The sequence below is a fragment of the Sphaeramia orbicularis genome, chromosome 3 (genome assembly GCF_902148855.1).
Source record: "Sphaeramia orbicularis chromosome 3, fSphaOr1.1, whole genome shotgun sequence".
Taxonomy (NCBI): domain Eukaryota; kingdom Metazoa; phylum Chordata; class Actinopteri; order Kurtiformes; family Apogonidae; genus Sphaeramia; species Sphaeramia orbicularis.
Genome location: NC_043959.1, coordinates 31,162,618 through 31,185,313, shown reverse-complemented (window position 1 = coordinate 31,185,313; position 22,696 = coordinate 31,162,618). Strand labels below are relative to the sequence as shown.

Sequence of the window (22,696 nt, the reverse complement as noted above, 5' to 3'; positions counted from 1 at the left end):
TATTCTATTCTATTCTATTCTATTCTATTCTATTCTATTCTATTCTGTTTGGGCAAAAAACATTTTTGGCAATTATTGGCAATCATTTTAGGAAAGTGACATTATATATTACAATTAATATTTCATATGTAGGCTAAATATATTTTAAGTCTGCTTCCATCATATTTAGTGGTCTTCATAGACTGGAATTACTTCAGTAATTATAATATCCAGTCCCAGGATCTGTTATATTTATGTGTTCCAAAAGTCAGAACAGAACTGGGAAAGAAACCTTTAAAATGTTCAGCTTCAACTACGTGGGAAATGAAGGAGCTGGTTTATTTAAATACAGTCAAAGTCATTTTAAGTGAATGGGAAAAGAATGACTCTGGATGGGGATGTTTTTCTAACTGACTGAATCTAGTTTTGATTTGAGCTGCTTTTAAGGAACATTGTTGATTACTTTTAGTACCTTTCACTGCTATTGGTGGTGTTTTATATGTATGTTTTTAGTATGGTGTTTTATGTATGGTTTTAGTGTGGATGTATGGCTGACATTTCTCTCTTCTGTAACTTTTGGTGCTGTCGTCTTTGCCAGGCACCTCTAGCAAAAGAGATTTTTAATCTCTGAGTCATTTTTTTCAGGTTAAATAGAGGTTAATGATAATTAGCATCAAAGAGTGTTCAATAATGTGGGATATTAAAGGTCTTTTCAAGACAAATTTCAGATTTTTCTTAACTTGGGAATATAATTACAACTGACAGATGGATAAACAAGGTGGTGTGTGTTTCCCCTTTTGTGCTGTTACTGTAGAAGTCATCCAGCTCAGCATCATCAGAGGCCTCAGAGACATGTCAGTCTGTCAGTGAATGCAGCTCCCCCACCACTGTAAGTACTTTACCTGTGAATATATATACTGTGCAAACCCTTAACAATATTACACATCAATCAAAATACAAGTTAAAGCTGGAATCCACCTTAACATAAGGCCCAATAGATTAACTAAATTCATAAATTATTAGGTATTTATTTGACTTATAGTTTTGTGTCATTTGGGACGTGGTTTTTATTGTATGCAGCAAATTCATGTTTAGAGAGGTGGTAAAACACTGGTGAACCCAGAGATCTGCTCAGCTGCTATGTGCACCTTTGGTAGTGATTTGCTTGCTGTTCTCTGATTTGTCAATCATTTACTGGCAATGCTCTGACATGCAGGCGAATGCCCATCAACATTTTTATCCTTCTTCAATCAGAGTTTCCAAAAGCAGACTCTTCTTCATTGTATTCTGCAGCATGTTTTCCACATCTAGCAGAAATTTGTCTCCCTAGTAATTTCAGAAATTCATTAAAACAGTTTGCAGAAATTTATCTCTGTGTGTCCTATCAATACACCAAGTTGGAAAAAGCATAACATCATTAAAAAACATAGTTTTCTTACAAAAACAAGTTTTTCCATTACTATTTTGTGGTGGCAGTGATAGACACATGCTAATGTGGCTAATATGAAGCTATTGTTAAAATAAATGTATCATCACAGAGAACAATTATAACACCAAACACTTGAAAATAGTGAATTTTGTTCATCACGATGCGAGTACAAGCAGCAGAATGCATCTCAGATATAGAGTGTGTAAGTTACATGACTTTACTTTTATGTTTTAGACTGATAAGGCCTTTTTTTGGCTGGATTTTGGCACCAATAATGTGTTTTTCTGAGTCACAGTGGGATTTCTTTGCCCTGACTTGTTCATGTAATGTTCATGCTGTTTGCTGCAGTGCTCAACAGGCAGAGTGCAGTGTCAATAACAATCCAGTGACAACAGAGTACAATTTAGGTGTCAAGATTCAGAGATTTGCATAACCAGCCACCTGCCGCCTTTCTTGGATCAGGTCGACAGCACACTACACAAAGCAAATTTGTGTTCTGTGCCTTTTTTTGTTACTTTAATTGGTGGAGGTACACCAAAATCACAAATTTGCCTTATTTGTATGTGAAAGCTTGCCTGCTTCCCTTTCTCTTTATAAATTCTTGGAACAATCGCCACATCTGTTTGTGTAAAGAAAAAAGCAGTTTGATTTCCTTTGAGGCAATGATGCTTGTGAGGCAAAGTCAATATTCATGTCTGATTTTGAGCATCTGTCACCCGCAGCAGATTGCATGTATCACTGCCTCTCCTTTCTGTTGATTAACTCTCTACAGTTGCCTGAAGGCAGCAGGTGTGTGATTTAAATGACATGTATTTTCAGAATGGACCATGTGCGCCACATTCACTGGTTGTCACTGATAATCGTACAAACTTCTGTTCTGTTACACACATAGGATTGTTCATTAGACTTCAGTACGGTTATTTTTTTCAGTATATTTACAGCGTTATCACCACTCCTGTACCTTGGTCTTAGTCTTTGGTTTGACTAAATGCTGCAGCGTTTGCTCATGTCAGACTGAACAAAGCCTTTATGGAAACTTAGCATGTTATGCAAATCTATCATCAGAAAAAACAGAAAAATAAGAAATAATGAAGGAAGAAGCTAAAATTGAGAGAAATTAATAACAGTACTCGTCCTTAGTGCATGACAGCAAAAGTATTCAGACCAAATGTATAAAGTGTGACAAAACATGGAAGTTTGACAATAATGGATTAGATTTCTCTAACATTACAAAACATTTTTTGCTATGTGTCCTGAACAAACAAAACAAAAAAGTGAATTTCAATAATGTTGCTCTGCATCTGTATCTGCAAATCTTCATTATGTCACTAATTAAGTGGGGACTGCAGATGAAAATTAGCACTGACACTAACTGCATATATACATGCTTAGTGAAATGGAATGTATGTATGTGTCCATTAATGTGCACTGTCCCACTTAAATAAAGGCACATACATACATACATACATACATACATACATACCCCTTAGATTTCTACCTTTACTATACATTCCCATTATTCAGCACAGCCCTGATTACACCTGTAGCACCATGGGATCACCTACAGTCAATATAGAGCAAGTTGTAATTTCAAAAACATGCTAATGTAATGTGAAATCTCAAATGTTGTATGTGTTTGCAGATTAATTACATTATGTTTAACCCTTTCATATGTGACGTCAACACACATAGTTTAAGCTCACTTTCCAAAGGACAATATTCTCCAAACCACATGGGGGCACTCTCTAATAGGGGTGTGTATTGGCAAGAATCTGGCGGTACGATACAAATCACAATACTAGGATCACAATACTATATATCACAGTGTATCATGATACTGTTAAAACGGCAATTTTTTGTTTGTTTCTTTTTTTTTTTTAGATTATTTCCTGGAAGAATTGTGTTACACCAGAAATATGTACAAATACTAAACACATTTTTATTTGATCAGAATAGGATCTAATGCTGTATCACCAGTTTTTTCAAATTCTCCTAGTTTCAAAAGGAACTAACATCTGCCACTCTCAGTAAAAACAGTAAAAAGTGCTATTAGGATGCTTCAAATAACCATTATTTAATAAAACAGTGTTAAATAATAATAAACAAGATATAACCAATAAAGAAAAACAAAAATGAAGATCCACCATATCTGCATTTGAATAAATACCTAAAAATATTGATACAGTACTTTTTAATATCGATACAGCATTGTGAAATGAAATATCGTGATATATTGCAGAACTGATATTTTCTAACACCCCTGGTCTCTATAGACCCTAAGCAATACAATGAAAAAAAGTATCATCTTAGTTTCAGAATTTGGACTATTCTGTGATCTCATAAAGATAACCTCCCAAGACCCAGCTATGGATTTTCTGTCCACATTTGTGACAAGAGTTTCACAGCTTTATACAAAAAAAAAAAAAAAAGCAAAAAAAAAGAAACTATCCAACTCAAAGGACATTCCATAATTTTTTTTAAATGCATCTGAAAAAACTGTTGCCTCATGATGTTTCCAATATAGTTTAGGTTTTTTTTTTTTTTTTTTTTTTTAGTTTATTTTGAATATGCAACAGGACAAAGTAATCTTGGTCCTTAGAAATAAAACATGTAGTAAAAGGTCATGGAAATAAAAGCAAAAGACGTATACATACATATATATACATGACTTCATTTGCACATTCGAAAAGGAATGGAAGGAAGTAGATCTTATTTAATCCCACTCCTTCTCCACACAACAGTCTATCCTTTAGCTTTCTATCAGCATAATATATGAAAAGTCAAGTCCCTTGGATCTTTTGTAAGTAATTAACTTCACTTATCATCTTCACATACACATACATACACACCCACGACACCCACGGCAGTTATTTAATTAAAAAAGCCAAAACTTGTACTTTCCTGGGTCTCAGGAGGTTGAATATCTTCTTAATAAAACCATATTAAAAAAAAAAAAAAAAAAAAACTCAAAATGCATTTCAACTTTAGCTTAATTTTGAGTAATAAAATCAATGTAAAAAAATCTAGATACTTTTTTTTTTTTTTCATAATTCATACATGAAAGGGTTAAAGTCAGCCTAACTGAATGCAGCCATTGAAGTTGAATTTCTTTCTTCATGTGTTCCACAGCAGCAATGAAGTATGTTTACGTCACCACACATGCTTTTCAGGACACTCAACTTCCCTTTTCACGCTTCTTCGTGATTCACAGAAGTGGCATACAAACAGTTCCTGGTACAGTGAATTCACAGAAGCACAATTACTAATAAAAATATGTGTGATAGCCAATAATGAGTCATTTTTCTAATGGACTCTGAGCTTGACAGTCTAGCTGAACTGAACTTGAACTAAAACAACTTGGCACTTAAAGTACTGGCGAGACACGTGGACACTGTAATGCAGAATAATTACACAAAAGAAGAAAATGTCCAAATCAAATCCAACTAGAGTGTAAAATGCATGACTGAGGCTGCATTAACACATCCCATGACCTTTCTAACATAGTTGTGCGAAGTAGCTTCTGAATGTAGGCTCTCTACGCTTCAGTAACCTTTTATTCCAACTAATTGTACTTAATTTGATTTGACTTCCCTACAGTCATTTCACGTCATGGACATTAGTGACTAATTATGTTTCAGAGGTAGTTTCCGCTCTTATATCTGCTTCCGATCTATCACTGTTCTTCTGGTTTTCACCCAAGATGTGGACTGTGAGTGTGTGTTGCAGGTCTTCCACAACCACATTCAGCTTTCTCTCTCTCTTTCTCTCTCTCTTTTTCTGATGATGTGACTATGTCTCTCGTCCCGCAGTTTGGCTCGTCCTTCGCTACCTTCCGCCCCGCTCTCTCTCACTCTGGCTCCACCAGACCTCTCTCTGTCATTCTTCCTGTTCCTGCGTCCCCACCCTATATTCGCCCCTCTGGATCCAGCTCCTCCTCTCCCACATCAAAGGTTCCTATCTGGAAGGTTTGTTCTCCATTCGCTTCCATCTCTTCAGTTGCACCTTTTTTCCTTCTTTTGCTTTTAATAATTTTCAGTTAATGTGTGAGTTAATTTCTTTGAACTTTCATCACCTGACTAAACTCCATATTCATAACCACATTGCTTTGTTTCCATTAAATATTCATCCTCATTTGCTGTGTGTGCATGCATTTTTAATTTTTTTTTAAAAATTTTTTGGCCTTCCTCATCTCACTCCCTGGTTTTACAATCTACTATGGTGAGATTGGTAAAACTAAGCAAGTTGTGGAGCGCCAACCAATCAGACTCATCATCAACAATGGTCTCAATTCGCTCTAAATACCCTTACCCACATGCACCTGCACACACAAACTCCTCCAAGCAGAAAATCCATTCAGAAAGGCCCCCTCCTCTGCACTCAGATGAAGGGCTTCAAACTGCTGGATAGTGGACAAGTCTATTGCTCTAATCCCACGCGCTACTTCCTGTTTATTAATTCAACTCACCTCCTCAGGACTGGTCTAAAGCAGGTCAGTATGAGCAGCCAGTGGCCGCTGCAGCAGTTCAGAGGAGAAAGGAGCCTCTCGATAGGCTGAGGGAGAGCGAGGCGTCCCCCGGATCACAGGGGTATTCTGGACCGTCGCACGCCGATGACGGACAGAGACCCAGGATGACCCCGGCAACCATCGCTGCCAAGGTAATGACGGGTGATGCTGATGAGCAGGCAGAAGATTAAACACAATAACTACAGGAGTTGATGCTTTAGTCTAGAGCTGCACAGTATATTGTTTGAGCATTGTTATCGCGATAGTCACAATAGTCACATCGCAGGTCCTGCAATGAACTCAATGTGTTCTCATCTATTTTCAAGGGTACCTGACACACACTGCACACAGCGATCCACCAATCACAATCGTTCTTAATCAGTCTGGAGTGAGTCGCTGGTAATAACATTGAAAAATGAGCAATGGACCAGAAAAGATCATCATAAATAAAGACTTGGTGCCAAAAAGAAAAGCAACGTCAGTTATTTGGAATTATTTCGGCTACAAGAAGGATGATATTGAAACACACTTTCTGTGTCGATAGTGCCTTGCACCTGCTGCCACAATGAGTGGAAACGCAACTGATTTGTTTGACCATTTATGTCAGCACCATGCAGCTATTATATCCTCCTGAGTATTTTTCATATTCAGTATATATTGCAGGGTTAAAAAAACACAATGTCAGTTTTTTCCTACTTTAGCCTGTATTTGTTGACAGATATTTGCAGTGTGGTTGTTAACCCATAAAGACCCAGTGTTACTTTTGTGCCAGTTCCCAAATGAATTTGTTCCTCTATTTAACCTTTCTTAAGTGGTTTATCACAATTTATTAGGATATTATGCTCTGTATTTTAATTTTTTCTGTGAAAATCTGGCATTTTTCTATATTTAATTCATTGATCATGTAGATGTTCATAAAAGCTCAGATTAAAGTTGAGGGTTATTATATCAAAAACGGAGAAAACTGAAGAAAAAGTGACTTTTTCAGCACAATCTACCAATAACTGAACATAAACCCAGTGTGTCCATCCACTGTCATTGATCCAACTCCATGGGTTTTACTGGTGAATCAGTGTTGGAGAAGATGGCTGTGTTTCCACGTTCACTACAGAGCCTCTGAACATCCAAACGGGTCATATCTGATGAGAATGAAAAGATGACAAACTGTAATTTAGACCAATTATTTACATGTATTGATAAGATTAGTTGATCAACAGGTATTAAGCAGTTACAACAGTAGATGGTTTAGGTTAAAGGTGGCTGTTTGCGTCTTTATGGGTTAAAATGACTTTGGGACTGTACATGATTAGAGTTTAACATAATGCTTTATATGTAGGTTTCAAGAAGTATTAATAATAGTAGTTATTATACTGCTGATGAGTGCATAAGAGGATTAACAAGGCATTTTTATGGCTTTAGAGCAAGTAGCGTCATTAAAAGCACAGGTAATAAGTGCACAGTTACCTGTCTATAAATGCATAATAATCTATATATAAGTCTTATTAAAGCAACAAAAAAACTGTAGTAAAGGTCTGACAGTGACACATTATTTAATTAAGTAATGTAGCATATACCAGTGTATGAATTACAAATTTCTCATTGGCGCTTATAAATCTTTTATAATTGAGCTGTAAATGTGGTTATGAAGGTTTTAGCACTTATGCAGCCCAATTAATGAATAATAAAGTTAACAAGTGTCTTATAAGGGGTTTACTACCTATTACTGTGGTTTACTGCTGATGTACACTGACATCCATCTATTCACCATGATATGAACACTGTAGAAGGACTTTTTTTTTTTTTTTTTTTTTTTTGAGTCTTGAGCTCCTGAATAACTGTCTGACTTAATAGGATGTGATTCTAATGTGAATACGTCTATTCTCAGCATGGGGAGGAGGTTTCTCCAGCAGCCAGTGATTTGGCCATGGTGCTGACCAGAGGACTGAGTATGGAGCAGCAGAAAAGCAGCAGAGACTCCCTGCAGTATTCTAGTGGCTACAGCACAGAAACCACAACCCCGTCCTGCTCTGAGGACACAATCCCATCGCAAGGTGCAACTCTAATCCTTTCTCTTCCTCTGGTGCCGTTTTAATCTTTTTCAGAATGGGGACCACATATTTTATTGATGTCTTGCAGCTAAGAACCCTCCACTCACCGACTTATTTTTTTTTATCATAGCTCTTCAGAGTTATGATTATGAACACAGTTATGCACACTTTCCCTACAGCACCTGTCCTCGGAGTGTAGTGTCAAATCAGTCAAAGTTTGAAATGAGCACAGTAACCTGACAGCCGAGTGGTTGGGGCTCATACCACATGGGCGCCACTGCCCTAAGCATTGAGTCCACGGTTCAATTCCTGACTGGTTAGACCATTTGCTGCCTGTCATTACCTACCTTTCCTTGGTTCTCTCTACTGACATTATCTAATAAAGGCCTAAAATGCCTAAAGAATAATATTCTATTTTTTAAACACTGTGAAATGGGAATATAGTATACGAATGAAATATAATTAAATTTCTTGCAAGAAAGTTTGGGATGTTTCTGGCTCCTTTAAGCCAAGTCAAATAATGAGGCCAAAGTAGACTGTCTTTTAACTGTCTCCTTGGTGAAGTTTGAACCTTATTATTATCATGCTCTTTTCCCTTTTCTCCCTCATTAGGTTCAGATTATGACTGCTACTCAGTGAACGGTGACGCTGAAGGCCCAGACGGACAGACAGAGTTCGACAAGTCCTCCACTATTCCTCGGCATTCCAACATTGCACAGAACTACCCGCCGTATGATCCAGACCAAGAGGCCCGCCAGCACTGCCGGCCTACCCACTGGGGTGCTTGGGCCTGGGGCTCATGGGATACAACCTGGTGGAGCCAGTGGAGGCGGAGCAGGGACTCCAGGCACTGCCACCATCCGTCGAACCCCATCTACTAAACCGGGCGTGAGGCGCACACTGTCCAATGCAGGGCCAATTCCCATCCGACCACCCATTGTGCCTGTCAAGACGCCCACTGTACCGGGGGACTCACATTCACCTGGTGCAACAGGGGGTGGGTACGCAGGTGGAGGGCACGCAGGAGGTGTGCCCGTACGTGTGGGTAGTGAGGAGTGTGTGTTCTTTACTGGAGTTGAGGACTCACAGGGAGCGCTTGATTATGTGAAGGCATCACCCAAGCGCCTCAGCTTGCCTAACACCGCCTGGGGATCAGGCGCTGCATTAGAGGTCTACGCTCAGCAGCATGGAGGCCTTGCAATGGGAACAGGTTCAGGGGCTGGATCAGAGGAAGACCAAATGATTGCAGCCAACCGGCATAGCCTTGTTGAGAAGATCGGTGAATTAGTAGCCAGTGCTCATGCCCTTGGAGAGGGGCAGTTTCCTTTCCCCGCTCTTCCCGATGACCCGACCCCAGCAGCAACTGGCTCCGCCGAGGCTCAGACAGGGACAGAGGGGGGCGAAGGGACCGGTGACATGTTGACAACCATCAGGAGAGGAGTCCGTCTTCGCAAGACCGTCTCCAATGACCGCTCAGCGCCACGCATCTTGTGATTGGAGGGGAAAAAATGGAAGCGGAAAATGCTTGTCAGCCAGTAGGGAGTCCGGTGTTGGTGTGGTGCAACCCAACCGCCTAGTAAATACACAAAAACTTAACCATGTAGGGAAATCTATAATATAACAGAAGATGAATGAAAACAAAAACAGACACAAAAATAAGTTTTAAGACATCATTAGAGTAAATATATAATATAATGATAATAATAACGTTAATAATAATGTTAACACATGCTGACAGTTAAAGTTGAATACTGAATATTGACAGGCTCCTAGCAGGCCACTATAACTAGTGTGTGTTGGACGCATGTTTGTCTTCTCTACACCCTCACCCAGGGATGGACAGATCCGCAGGAAAAACAGATAAGAAAAAAAAGAGGAGAGCAAGAAAGGAGAGAAAGACTGGGTTCTGTTTGCCAACTCATGCCCTTCCCGATTGTCTTCTCCAACTAACCCGACTGTCTAATCCCACATGAAAGACTGATGACTGAAGGAGGGGCCGTAGGGGCCAGAGAGGGGGCGTTAGAGTGCCATGTGACCAGCTGGATTTGACCCAGGCTGTCTCAGCAGCAGCACACTGTACCTATTAGCCCACTGAACTGAAGCTTTGGTATTAGCATGGGGAGCTAACAAGCCAGAGGACTCCTCTGGTTCATGAAGAGTCTTTAAAAAATAGAGTTGGCATTGAACCATGCTAGTGCCCCCTTCCCCTCTCTCTCTCTCTGTATGTAGTGTGCGCGTGCATTCATGTGTATGCATGTGGACAAGTGAAAAGCAGGAGCGTATGCACATTTGATTGTGTGGATGTGTGTGGATGTATGTGTGCGAGGGGGGTGGGTAGAGCTCTGCTGCAGGACAGCTGGTTACCCATTGAGGGCAGGGCTTTTCTCCTGTGTGTTGTGCGTGTATTTGCTTGTTTATATTGTGACGTCATTACCTTGTTACCACTGTACGAGAAGTTACGAGAAGTAATCCAGGCGTATAGATATATTCATATATATTTTCTAGAACCAGAGAGAAAATGTTAATCTGAAATGGAGCAATAAATGTGTTTTATTTTCTTGTTTCGAAGAAGAGAATCGATTGGGGGAATTGTAGGTTCTCCTTTGTCACATTCAAGCAATCATCAGGAATGCTAAATTACACATCGACTGTGAATTCATGCCTAGCCAGTTATGGCGTGTGTCTCTCTCTCTCAGTCTCAGTCTCTTTCTGGGTGGGGAAATAGATTAAAAAACTGTTGAAAAAAAAGGAAAACTGCAAGCACTTTGATAGGTGGTAGAGTATGTACAATAGCCACTAGATGTTGCTGTAGTCATACTGTGTAATCGAGAGAGTGAAAGTGAGAGAGTTGGTTGCCAATAAAACTGTCCTTGGACAAAGTGAGAGTAACCTGAGGAAATTATTTAATTTAGAAGACGACAACAGGAGGGACAAAGAGGAAGTGATTGAGAATGGTGGAATTGGAGTGATTGGTCACATGAGAGATGGGATAAGAAAGTAGAGTAAAAATATTTATCTAAAATAGGATGTGACATCAGGGCCCTACTGATTGTATAAGAGGAGCTCTATGAGCCGTCACCTGCTGTGGATTGTGAATACGTTGTTGTTGATGCAGTTGAAGGGTTGTACCAGTATATGAAGGATTAAACGTAATGCAAAAAATACATGTCACAAGTTTTTACAGTGTTTCAATGTAGATTATAACAGACATTTTCTAAACCATCCCTAATCAGTGGAGGTTTTTGCCTTTGGCATTAAAACTCTTCTTAATACACATTAAACATTTAAGAATTGGAGCAACTTTATTTAGCCAGAAATTTAGACCCTTTAACATTTACAGCACTACATCATTTGATGTGCAAATTTAAAACCAAATAGAAAAATAATTGTTAATAAAAATAAGTGTTACCCAATGTAACAATGCCTTTGAACAATTGTGTGAGCATCAGAAATTAGAATTTACTTAACATTATACAAGTGGTAAAGCAAATAAACCATGCATGTCTTCAAAAAAACAGGAAAACTTGGAATTTGGGTGAACAGACATGTAAATAAATACTTTAATAAAATACTTTAGATGTATCTGCTCATATAAATCATGCTAATTGGACATTTGATTGGCAACATACATATTACTATAATAGTAAACGTTATAGAAATGTATTCTCTGTTTCATGGACTCTACAAATCCATTTCAGGATACAAGTGTATGTACAAATATGTGCTTGCCTTTGTATATGTGTATTTTTTGCATAACTTGTTATAGTTAATCTTTGGATGTACTTTAGCTGAACAGTGGTACATCATCCCAGATAGACTCTAGTTAAAATGACACAGTGGGAGACAAAAAAACAGTACCTATATTGGATTAAAGTTGCATAAATTTTACTGGCACAGACAAGAAAGCGATTAGAGGTTTGGTATATCCTACAGACAAATTATAATCCCACTAATATAATATTGATTTTTAACTTGCAGCCACATTGCTGTGCCACTGTCAGATGGCTGACTCAAGCTTTCTGAGTAGCAAATGTTCACACTAAGACAACACAGGTATGGTGCATATGGAGCCTCCACTGAAATTTAAACATTCAGACCAGCATTTCATTCCCAGAAAATGAATGTGCTACTATAGATCAGGTTATTAAGCTGACTACGGTGTGAACACTGTTGTCAAAACCTTTTTAAAATTCACTCCAGAACATTTCAGCTCGGTTCAGTGCAGATAACGCAGTTCAGCTCGGGACATGGCTGGGCGGATCGTTTATGGATATTAAGATATGAGAAAAGGTGAAGCCAGTTTGATGCGCTCACAGATGACAAACAAGCAGAAAGGTTTAAATTAGACTTTTGAAGCCGACAGAGAGGGGAGTAGATGTGTGGAATGAGCATTTCACTGCCTGTTCATACAAAATGTACTGTATGTGCTATATAAACCGGAATCAGGCGCACAGATTTGGTATAATGGTTTGTTAGAAATTATGACATGAAATACTCAGTTTTTATTTTCATTCTGCAGCACTGTTTGAATATTTAGTCTTACTTTTAATTAATGTAAAAAGAAGTGAAACTCCAGTTGTAACACAAACTACTAAGATATGTAACATATGGATGTATGGTGTGTGGGCCGAGAGTGAGTGTGTCCTTGTTTGGCTGTTGAACTGTAGGCTAGTGAACCCTTCATCACCATGTCTGTACGCTCTAACAGTGACCTGAACATAGCTGGTATTGGTCTCAATGCTTTTCAATACTCTTTTTTTTTTTTTGTCAATTTATTTATTGTTTTTGCCTTGAATAGAGCACTGTTTTAGTGGCTGTTTCAAACTGAGGAGGAAATAATTAAAGGTGGAAAGGAGGTTGTTTGCAGTTTTTGTAAACAGACTTTTTTTTTTTTTTTTTTGGATTATCGTTTAGAAAGGGGAGTCTTTTGTTTTTCAAGGAGGGGGCAGGGGAGGGGACTGCTGTATGTGTGTTCACATGCCGATGCTGTGTATGAATATAACCGGGTGAGAGGGTGGAAGGGGAGAGCAGCAGGCTTGGACTTTATCCCCCAAAAAGAAACATGTTTGAGAAAACCCGAAGCATAACTGGACATATGTATGCTGAATGTACTACAAGATGAAACGGGGACTGGAACTGTTTGACTTTGTTGCTGTAAAACTGTGTTATTGGTTTTCAGCAGCAGAAAGCAATAGAGGGATAGTGTGCATGTACGTACATTCACATTGATGTTCCATTGTGGGTATGTTAAAGGAAAATACCAATGTTTGTCCGTTGTAGGCTTTTTGTGCTCCCTATATGGCTCTGATGGTATGAGTTGGAGTTTAGACACCCTTTTCTATACATCCGATGATGCTGCTAGAGCCAAAAACCACTCGAGTGAATGTGCATGTGCTATATGTTAATCGATTCCAGTGCGAACCGTAACAACTGAATTCACTGCCAATTACCTAGGGTAAGTTATCGCTTGAATAAAAGGTTTGTAATGCCCTGCGGAAAAGACACGCATAAATCCAAATGATGGATAACAACTCAGGACAAGACAAGAGTGCTGAAAGTGGAGGTTTTTAAACATCCAGCGGGATCTGTAATAAGAGTCAAGGCTAAGCTGCACACTTCATGTAATGGTACAGAATGGCCATGAGAGGAGATACAACACTGTTATTTTCCTTTAAAATACCCTTGTGTTAACAGCACAAGAAGTTATCTAACTAAACAATAATGTCTGTTTTTTTTTAAACATGCTGAATTAACTGTGTACTGAACTAACTGTCTGAACAAACTGAAACACTACTCTGCAACAGATGTGTCAATATGCCCATTTTTATGAGTGTACTGTGTGTGTATATGGGTAGAAGTAGGCCTACCAGCTCGTGGGTAAGGCAGAAGCTACAATGAAAACAGGACATTCTGTAGGAACACACATATATATATATATATATATATATATATATATATATATATATATATATATATATATATATATATATATATAGCAAATGATCCGATTAACATGCGTGCAGGCATGCATGCGCACAAACATGAACACGTGCAGTCACATCCATACTCGAAAATTCCTAAAATGAGCAAGCAACACTATAATCTAAAAGGAAAAAGCACTGTAAAAAGTCACAGTCTAGGGTTTATTTGATATTTAATTGAGTTTTAAATTAAAACATCCCATCTCGATTTTCTGTGGCTTTTAAAATATTCCTTTATTGTTGAAAGACTGTTCATTTTAAAAGGTGTTCCATTGTTAGGACTGAGATGAAAACACTCAACAGCACTATTTCTGAAAGCTCAAAGGATATAAAAAATATCCTTAAAGTCTGACTCTGACAACTGATGTGTTTGACTGATTTATACCGAGTATAGTGAAGTCAAACAAAAACAAAAACTAATCCCCGAACTCTCATCTCTGACTTGTGTAACAGCCTGTGTACTACCATATGTTCCCTGTTGTATTCTCTTTGCTTTTCTCTTTATAACACAACTCTCAACTCTCTGTCCACTCGACGGTGCACATACAGAGCTGACAAGTCTGAAAACAACACTTGTCACGATCCCAGCGGCTGGCCCTCGGTGCCACAAAAGGCCGATGAACTACTAGGAAGGGTTCAGTATAGAAAAAGTATTAGAAATAGTGAAACAATACAATCCAGGATTTGCCACTTTTTTCTGGACCCACCCCAAAATGATATGCGTTCATCTTTGGCCCATATCCTTCCATGTTTCATAGAATTGGGACCAGTCATTTTTGTGCACTGCTGACAGACAGAGAAAGGGTGTTTCTCAAAGTCAAGGAAAGATCCTTCAAGGACTCACTTACATGATAGATCATCACATTTTGCCTGAGGACTGTTCCAATGTGGGCAGCATGGTGATGTAGTAGGAAACACAAAAGCAAAATGGTCCTGGATTTTGACCCAATAATGGCCCTTTTGTGGAGTTTGCATGTCCTTGCCTTCCGAAGACATGAATCTTAACCCATAAATACCCAAACAGCCATCGGCAACCAAAACCCTCTACTGATTAATACCTGTTGATCCATTAATCCTATCAATACATGTAATTAATTGGTGTAAAATGCATTTTCTCATCTTGTCATGGTCATCAGATATGACCCATTTGGACGTTCAGAGGCTCTGTTGTGAACATGGAAACATGTCATCTTCTACAACATTAATTCACCAGTAAAACCCATGGAATTGGATAAATGACGGTGGATGGAGACACTTGGTTTATGTTCAGTTAATGATGGATTTGCTAAAAAAGTCACTTTTTCTTCCGCTTTATACGTTTTTTATATAATGACCCTCAACTTTACTCTCAGCTTTTATGAACATCTATATGATTAGTAAATTAAATGTAGGAAAATACCCAATTTACACTGAAAAAACACAAAATACAGAATATTACAATAAATGGTGATAAATCACTTAAAGAAGGTTAAATATAGAGAAAAATGTACACAAGTAACCCAGGGTCCTTATGGGTTAATTGGTTAATAGGTAAATCTAAGTTGCCTGTAGACGTGGATGGTTGTTTGACTGTATATTTTAGCCCTGTGACGAACTGACACCACGTCCAGGCTGTACCCCCCTTTATCCAACGTCAGCTGGGACCAGCCCTAGCCCCCTTTAGAATCCTACAGAGAATCAAGCCGGTACAGAAAATGAATAAATGAACGACTCTTACAACGTCTAGGCTCTTTCCACAGACTTCTCCTTCCTTTGCGGCATTTTCAAAGATGCTTCTGTAGATCCTCGCTCTTGATTAAGTACCCACAATCCTTAACGTGAGTCTTTTTTAAAATGTTGTTAAATGAAAAAGCCAACCTCAACTGCATCTGCACTTGCAAATGCTGAGGAAGAACAAAGATGCTTTGCCAGTGGGATGTGCACTTAAATACAATTAGGCAATGCTATTGGGCGAGGCAGTTCAGTGTGCATATAAATCGATAAATGGAACATCCAGAGGAAAATACAATCATACAAGAGCAACACTGAGAAAATAAAGCGCAGAATATATAAAAATATGTACAATCTTGAATTATTAAAATGACTAAATTAAAGTACAGTATTCCAGAGTTAAATAACAGTCAGACAGTGCAATTAGAATAAGAGTTGAAGCTTTAGATTTTAAAATATCTCCATTTGAAGCAAAACTAAGTCTATTCCTTAGATAATCGCTGCTTCATCTTTATTATCGACCTAATAAATGCACCTATTAGATTTCTACATAATAAACTGTCATGTGTTTCATTGTGTTATCTGATTCTGGAGGCAGGACAGGTCAATGTATCCGTGAATAGAACGGTCTACTCGAGTAGAGAAGGCCTATGAAGGAAGTGAGTCCCAACGTAAGATCCTTGACTTTGAGAAACACCCAGAGAAACAAAACCTCTTTGGTGGAAGTAGTAATTCTGTTCAAGCCTTTATTTTCACCACAGTCTTTCATTGTCTTCTCTTCACCTCCTTTCCTTCCCTTTTCCCTCTTGTGTACATGAGAATGTGTGCGTTGCAATGGCTAAAAAAAGTTCTAGTATTATAGGTCAAAGGTGTTATGCAAAGAATCTTTGCAGTAACAGGCTTGTTTTCTGACGATTCAGCTGAATATTAATGCTGCATCTCGGTGCTACATTAAATTTTCATGAATTATGATCAGGTTTATTGGCAACATTTCAAACTGTGCTTCGATTAGTTTCATAGTTTGCTAGCTACCATCAAAGAAACCTATGTTAAGACAGTAATTCAACACGCAGTAGACCATAGTACCCATGTTTTCATAGTGATTTATGTTCCCCAGGGAAAAGAAAACACAGGAGTTGATAAAACTACACTACCTTTGGATATTAATCAATGAATTGGGCTTTTCCATCAATGGTACTGACTTAAAATGAGGTCAACAAATCCTTGTAAAGGTTAGTTGCAGAAAAATAGGTAAGTGGCTCTGAAAATTACATCTAAAATTACACTCAAATAGAAACCATTTGTATTAAAAATTCAGATTCAGCATCAAAATATAATGTGAAAGCTAGAGAGGGCCGAGACATTGGATGTTGTTTTTGTCTTTGAACATATTCATCATCAAATGCCTTAAAATACAAGTATTTTTCTCTGAAAAATTAACTTGCTTCTGTTCTGTTTTTATATGAAAACAGTTTTTAAATCTACAATGAGTATCTTGATTTAGCAAAACGGAAGTCTTTAACAAAAGACGTTCAGATGTAAATTGAGTATGACAGGGCAGAAGACTGTGATCCTATGTGCAGCTTAACGGGTTGTGAGTCAGAGGAACGACGCAGTCATCTCCAAACTCTGCAGGGAACAGTTATTTTCAAAGACTGATAAATCAGAGCAAGAAAGCCTTGAACTGCAAAGAATTTTCAAATCCAAATTGTAATTCTCAAACTGTCTGTTGATGGTTGATGACCACATAACTTTCAGCCCAGTTCTTTCAGTCAGTGGACTCCTTGACCGTTCACTTCTTGGCTATGTTTCCCTGGTTACTTTTACAAGAAATTGGCTGATTTTCAATGTTTGCATTTGCTCACAGCAAGAAAATCTTTTTTTCACAATCTAAAGTGAAAAGTTTGCAAACAGCAGATTTACTTGTTTTCTAAAAGTTCCTCATCACAGTGTTGGTTTCAGCTTAATATACATCCCTTTTTTGTTTAAAAATCAGATTTCAAAATGCCACACATAATTGAAATAAATGTGATGGAACTAATCTAAATAAGAACAGACAATGTTCTGCCCATTGAGGGCTGTTTTGTATTTGTGATCAGATCATTCAGCTTCGTTGCATGTACAACCCACTCTTTTTAGCCATCTGCCCAGGTTATATTGAATGTGTACTTGGTGCAAGTGTGCATATTTGTGTGCATGTATGTGAGAGTTTTGGACATGGACACATGATTAAGACCCCTACTGTTCCTCCCTCCCACCTCCCACACTCAATCTGTCAATGCTTCCTGCTGTCTGATACTAAGAAACCTACTGCACAAATACACACTCACTCACCAGGCTGAAGCAAACATGACTAAGGTAGATTCTCAAAAGCCACGTGAGAATCTACTGAACTCCTCCAGAGGATTGTGATGAAATATGTTGTAACTTCTTGTCATACAGTCATGCAGAAGCAAGTGGCCAAAGTGGCCTCCTGGCGCCATCGCCACCGTAACTAAACTGAATGTCTCACGCTCAAAACTTCAATTCTTGGTAGTGTCTCTGAATCACTGGCTCTCTTTCTCTTCTTCCTCTCCTTCCTCTTCTTCTTCCTCCATCTTAACTTTACAATAAAATCTCTCCGAACTCATAAGCGAAGCATTTATCGGTTCACAATGGGGCCATTTTGTTCAAAGAATAATATTGTGACTGAGTCAACATCTGCTTTATGTTTCTGTACAAACTAATCTTTTGCTCCTCGTCCCTCCCGAGTGGCCCTTTGGGCGCTGTGGTCTTGTCTTTCTCTCTTCTTTCTGTCCCCTCTCCGGCTCATCTTCTTTAATTTATTGTGAGTTGATTTCTAATGTTGTTTTGCCTCTGTCGCTGATGATAAAGTTTTATTTTCTGTCTTCCTTTTTGTAAAATTGACCCTTTTTTTGTTAACTTTAGTCACTGCTAATGTAACAAAACGCACTGTGATGATTCCAGTATTAATAAAAGTTGTACTTAAACTGTGCACTTTGTGGAATAAGTCTTTTTTATTCCTGAGAGAAACCGGGTCAAGGTCCTGAAGCACCCTGCATACTGATGCACGAGTGCTGGTTAAGATTAGGGTTCAGTGAACTGCCTCTGTGACATAAACGGCTACAAGGTTATTAAAGTCAGTGAACTAAAGAATCAACTACAGGACTACCTTCTGAATCCTTTAAACAAATAAACTGCATAGAAGTTCCAGTAGAAATGTTGAGGAGCACATGATTTATTAAAATTAAGATATGGACACAATACTGTTTTCAGATACTTTAAAAGTGAGTAGTTTTCCTCATAGTTTATTCAATGCTTACCTGCTTGTGTGAAGTTTTTGTTCGGAGCTGGTCTTTGTTGATGTTCCAAGTTGTCGGTAGCGAGATCCACTGGAGAAGTAGTATTTTTATGATGCAACATAAAATCAATGTTCACTTTTTTTTTTTTTTTTAATGAACATACGCATCCAAAAAAGTTGCTATCTTAAAAATAGACTAGACCACCATATATTTCACATATCACATATTTTGACGTCCAAAATGTAAGTAATCTAATGCACATCTGAGATAGAAAATAATGTATGCTTTCAATTATAGGATACACTCAATGGCCTCTTTATTGGGTACACCTTGCAAGTACCATGTTCACAAAGTCATTTTACTTGTGCCAATTGCATGCTACGTATCATCTGAAAGCTTGGATTCTCCATATTTGTGATATTACCCCGCCCCACGAAGAGGATTCAACGAGTATTGTTTATTGTTTTTGGTTCGGTTTGTTTGATTGTTCGTTTGTTAACATTCTAGCAGCAAACCTATTGCTTGAATTCATAACAAACTGAGTTTATAGATTGCCAGTGACCCTGAATAGATGTGGTTACACTTCGGGAAAAGTTGCTCAAAGTTCCAATTTTTTAAGAATTTTTTAAAATCTTTTTTTTCCCTCCCATTTACTTATAATGGGCAAAATGTCAAATGTCTATAAAACATCACTTTACTTTCAATTTACGTCAAACTTGGCATATATATAGAGGCAATTGATATGCTGACATCAGCACACGCATAGACATGATGACATCAGCTGGATCCATGCCAAAATAAGCTACAATATTTGCAAGGGGCGGGGTTTGTTGTGCCTGGCACCACTTGTTCAGATATTTTTATGAAAATCATGAGCACTTAAGTATGAATCATTATAAAGTCAAGATATGTGTGGAGGATTATTCATGTTGCTTTAGTCCTAGGGTAAGTTAAGGAAGTCCTTGTGTTCAGGTCTACAGCATCATCATGTTTAATGTCACATTATAATTTAGTTATACACACAGTTATTATTTTGTTTTATTTTTAATGAGATTTTACTTTTGGACTCTGGAGGGTTGACATTTAGGTAAAACCCAACTGGAAATAATAATAACTAGAAGCACTCAGAGAGCGCAGACCTCCGCCAAGGCTGATCAGTGCCCCCCCCCCCCGTGGGCCACCCCCACCCCCGATCACCACCAAAATTTAATCATTTCTTCCTTATCCCATTTCCAACAAACCCTGAAAATTTCATCCAAATCTGTCCATAACTTTTTGAGTTATGTTGCACACTAACGGACAGACAAACAAACAGACAGACAGACAGACAAACAAACAAACCCTGGCAAAAACATAACCTCCTTGGCGGAGGTAATAATAATAATAATAATAATAATAATAATAATAATAATAATAATAATAATACACTGAACAAAAATATAAACGCACCACTTTTGTTTTTGCTCCCATTTTTCATGAGCTGAACTCAAAGATCTAAAACTTTTTCTATGTACACAAAAGGCCTATTTCTCTCAAATATTGTTCATAAATTTGTCTAAATCTGTGTTAGTGAGCACTTCTCCTTTGTCCTTTGCTGAGATAATCCATCCACCTCACAGGTGTGGCATATCAAGATGCTGATTAGACAGCATGATTATTGTACAGGTGTGCCTTAGGCTGGCCACAATAAAAGGCCACTCTAAAATGTGCAGTTTTACAGTATTGGGTGGTCCAGGGGGGTCAGAAAACCAGTCAGTATTTGGTGTGACCACCATTTTCCTCACATAGTCTTCTTCATGAATTCTCTGAAACAGCTTTGGAGATGGCTTATGGTAGAGAAATGAACATTCAATTCACAGGCAAAAGCTCTGGTGGAGATTCCTGAAGTCAGCATGCCAGTTGCATATTCCCTCAAAACTTGTGACATCTGTGGTATTGTGCTGTGTGATAAAACTGCACATTTTGGAGTGGCCTTTTATTGTGGCCAGCCTAAGGCACACCTGTGCAAAAATCATGCTGTCTAATCAGCATCTTGATATGCCACACCTGTGAGGTGGATGGATTATCTCAGCAAAGAAGAAGTGTTCACTAACAAATTTAGACAGATTTGTGAACAATATTTGAGAGAAATAAACCTTGTGTGTACACAGAAAAAGTTTTAGATCTTTGAGTTCAGCTCATGACAAATGGGAGCAAAAACAAAAGTGGTGCATTTATATTTTTGTTCAGTGTAATAATAATAATAATCATCATCATCATCATAAATACAAAAACAAAACAAAAAAATTCATTTAGAAGCGTAACCCTTTCATGCATAGTGGTCACTACAGTGGACATCTATTCTCCTGCTGTTCTCTTGTATATTCATGGGTTTTGTTGTTTTAGTTCCATATCATTCAACACAGTGGACACTACATCATCCCATACACTGACATTCACACCATTACTGTAACTTTGCTGTTCTTGATAAACCTGATCTGCACTAATGTGTTTGAGTGTAAATCAATTGCTAATTGTTACACTGTAATTAACAGTTTTCTTATACAAAAAAAAGTATATTATCTCTATGAACTGAGTAACAACTAGTATTTGAGTATGATGAAATGTGAGAAAACATTAGATATGCTGCATTAAAAATGTTTTTATTTCATTGTTTTCACACAGTTTTTCACTTTCTGATATTGCGTATTAAATACATATTTCTTTGCTTAAAAATATTAAACACATGGTGTCCAGCTGAGTGGACATTTTTGTAAATCCATGAAAAATAGGCTCATTAAAAAAAAATTAAATCACATTGGGGTTTTTTTGTTTTTTTTTCATGCCTAAAGAGGAATAAAAACACTCAGGAAAAAAATCTTTACTATAGTTCTCCTATTTCATGCATGAAAGGGTTAATAAACTGTCATCAGTGTGGTCAGACTACACAAAGCCACGCCCACTTTTAAATCACCTGGTTTTGCAGGTGTTCTGAATCACAGCTGATGAAGATGTTTGACTTTTTTTTTTAATCCAAGTTTGACTAGACAGAGTATGGTTTATGTTTAGAATTATGTGTTTAAAAAAAACAAAAAAAACATTACGGGTAAAACTGGAGGAGCAGCAGGATGAGCAGATAAACAGAAAAGGAAAGTACAGGCCTCACTTCAGACCACACGGACTCTGAATGTGGACTTTTTCCTCCTAATCTCGGTTTGTGGATGATAGAGAGCAGAAACCCACTGGACTGGACTGGACTGGATTATTTTACTGTGAACCACACCAGGATCCCACAGGACCCGGAACCACAGGCACATGATCCGGTTCATCTACATCTCCACCTGAACCGACACCGAACAGAGATCCGGTAAAACCAGTTTAACACAAACTGACTTTATCTGGTGGCTTTCACTGAACTATTTTAACTACTCAGATAATAGGAAGGGACTGAGATAACAATGATTTTTTTTTTTTTTTTTTTTATTTCTTCATTTGGGAAAATACTTTACAACGGAGTAAAACAGAAAAAAAAATAACTAAGCACATTTATTTTGTCATGTCTGAAAAATCAACAATAGGTAAAGCATGAAATTTAATATAAACATATTCCATGTAAGTTCTCTGTTTAGAAAAAAACTAAAACTTTTTTTTTTAAAAATTCCATTTTTTTGTAAGTTATATTTTGTTAAATAACATACATTAGAACAAAAAGATGTCACATTTTTGCCCTTATTTTCACTATTCTTATTTCAAATTTCACATAA

At 37.8% G+C, this 22,696-nt stretch overlaps 1 protein-coding gene across 1 annotated transcript in view; it reads left to right on the top strand.

Annotated features, from left to right (window-relative positions):
- The window catches only part of mtss1lb (MTSS I-BAR domain containing 2b), a 99,719-nt gene extending 86,026 nt beyond the window's left edge, over nucleotides 1-13,693 (top strand). The window contains 6 exon segments of the mRNA XM_030161981.1: nucleotides 794-868; nucleotides 5,218-5,373; nucleotides 5,882-6,064; nucleotides 7,798-7,963; nucleotides 8,573-8,685; nucleotides 8,687-13,693. Coding sequence (XP_030017841.1) covers nucleotides 794-868; nucleotides 5,218-5,373; nucleotides 5,882-6,064; nucleotides 7,798-7,963; nucleotides 8,573-8,685; nucleotides 8,687-9,454 — 1,461 coding nt within the window. The 3' untranslated portion in view covers nucleotides 9,455-13,693.
- The last annotated feature ends 9,003 nt before the right edge of the window (nucleotides 13,694-22,696 follow it).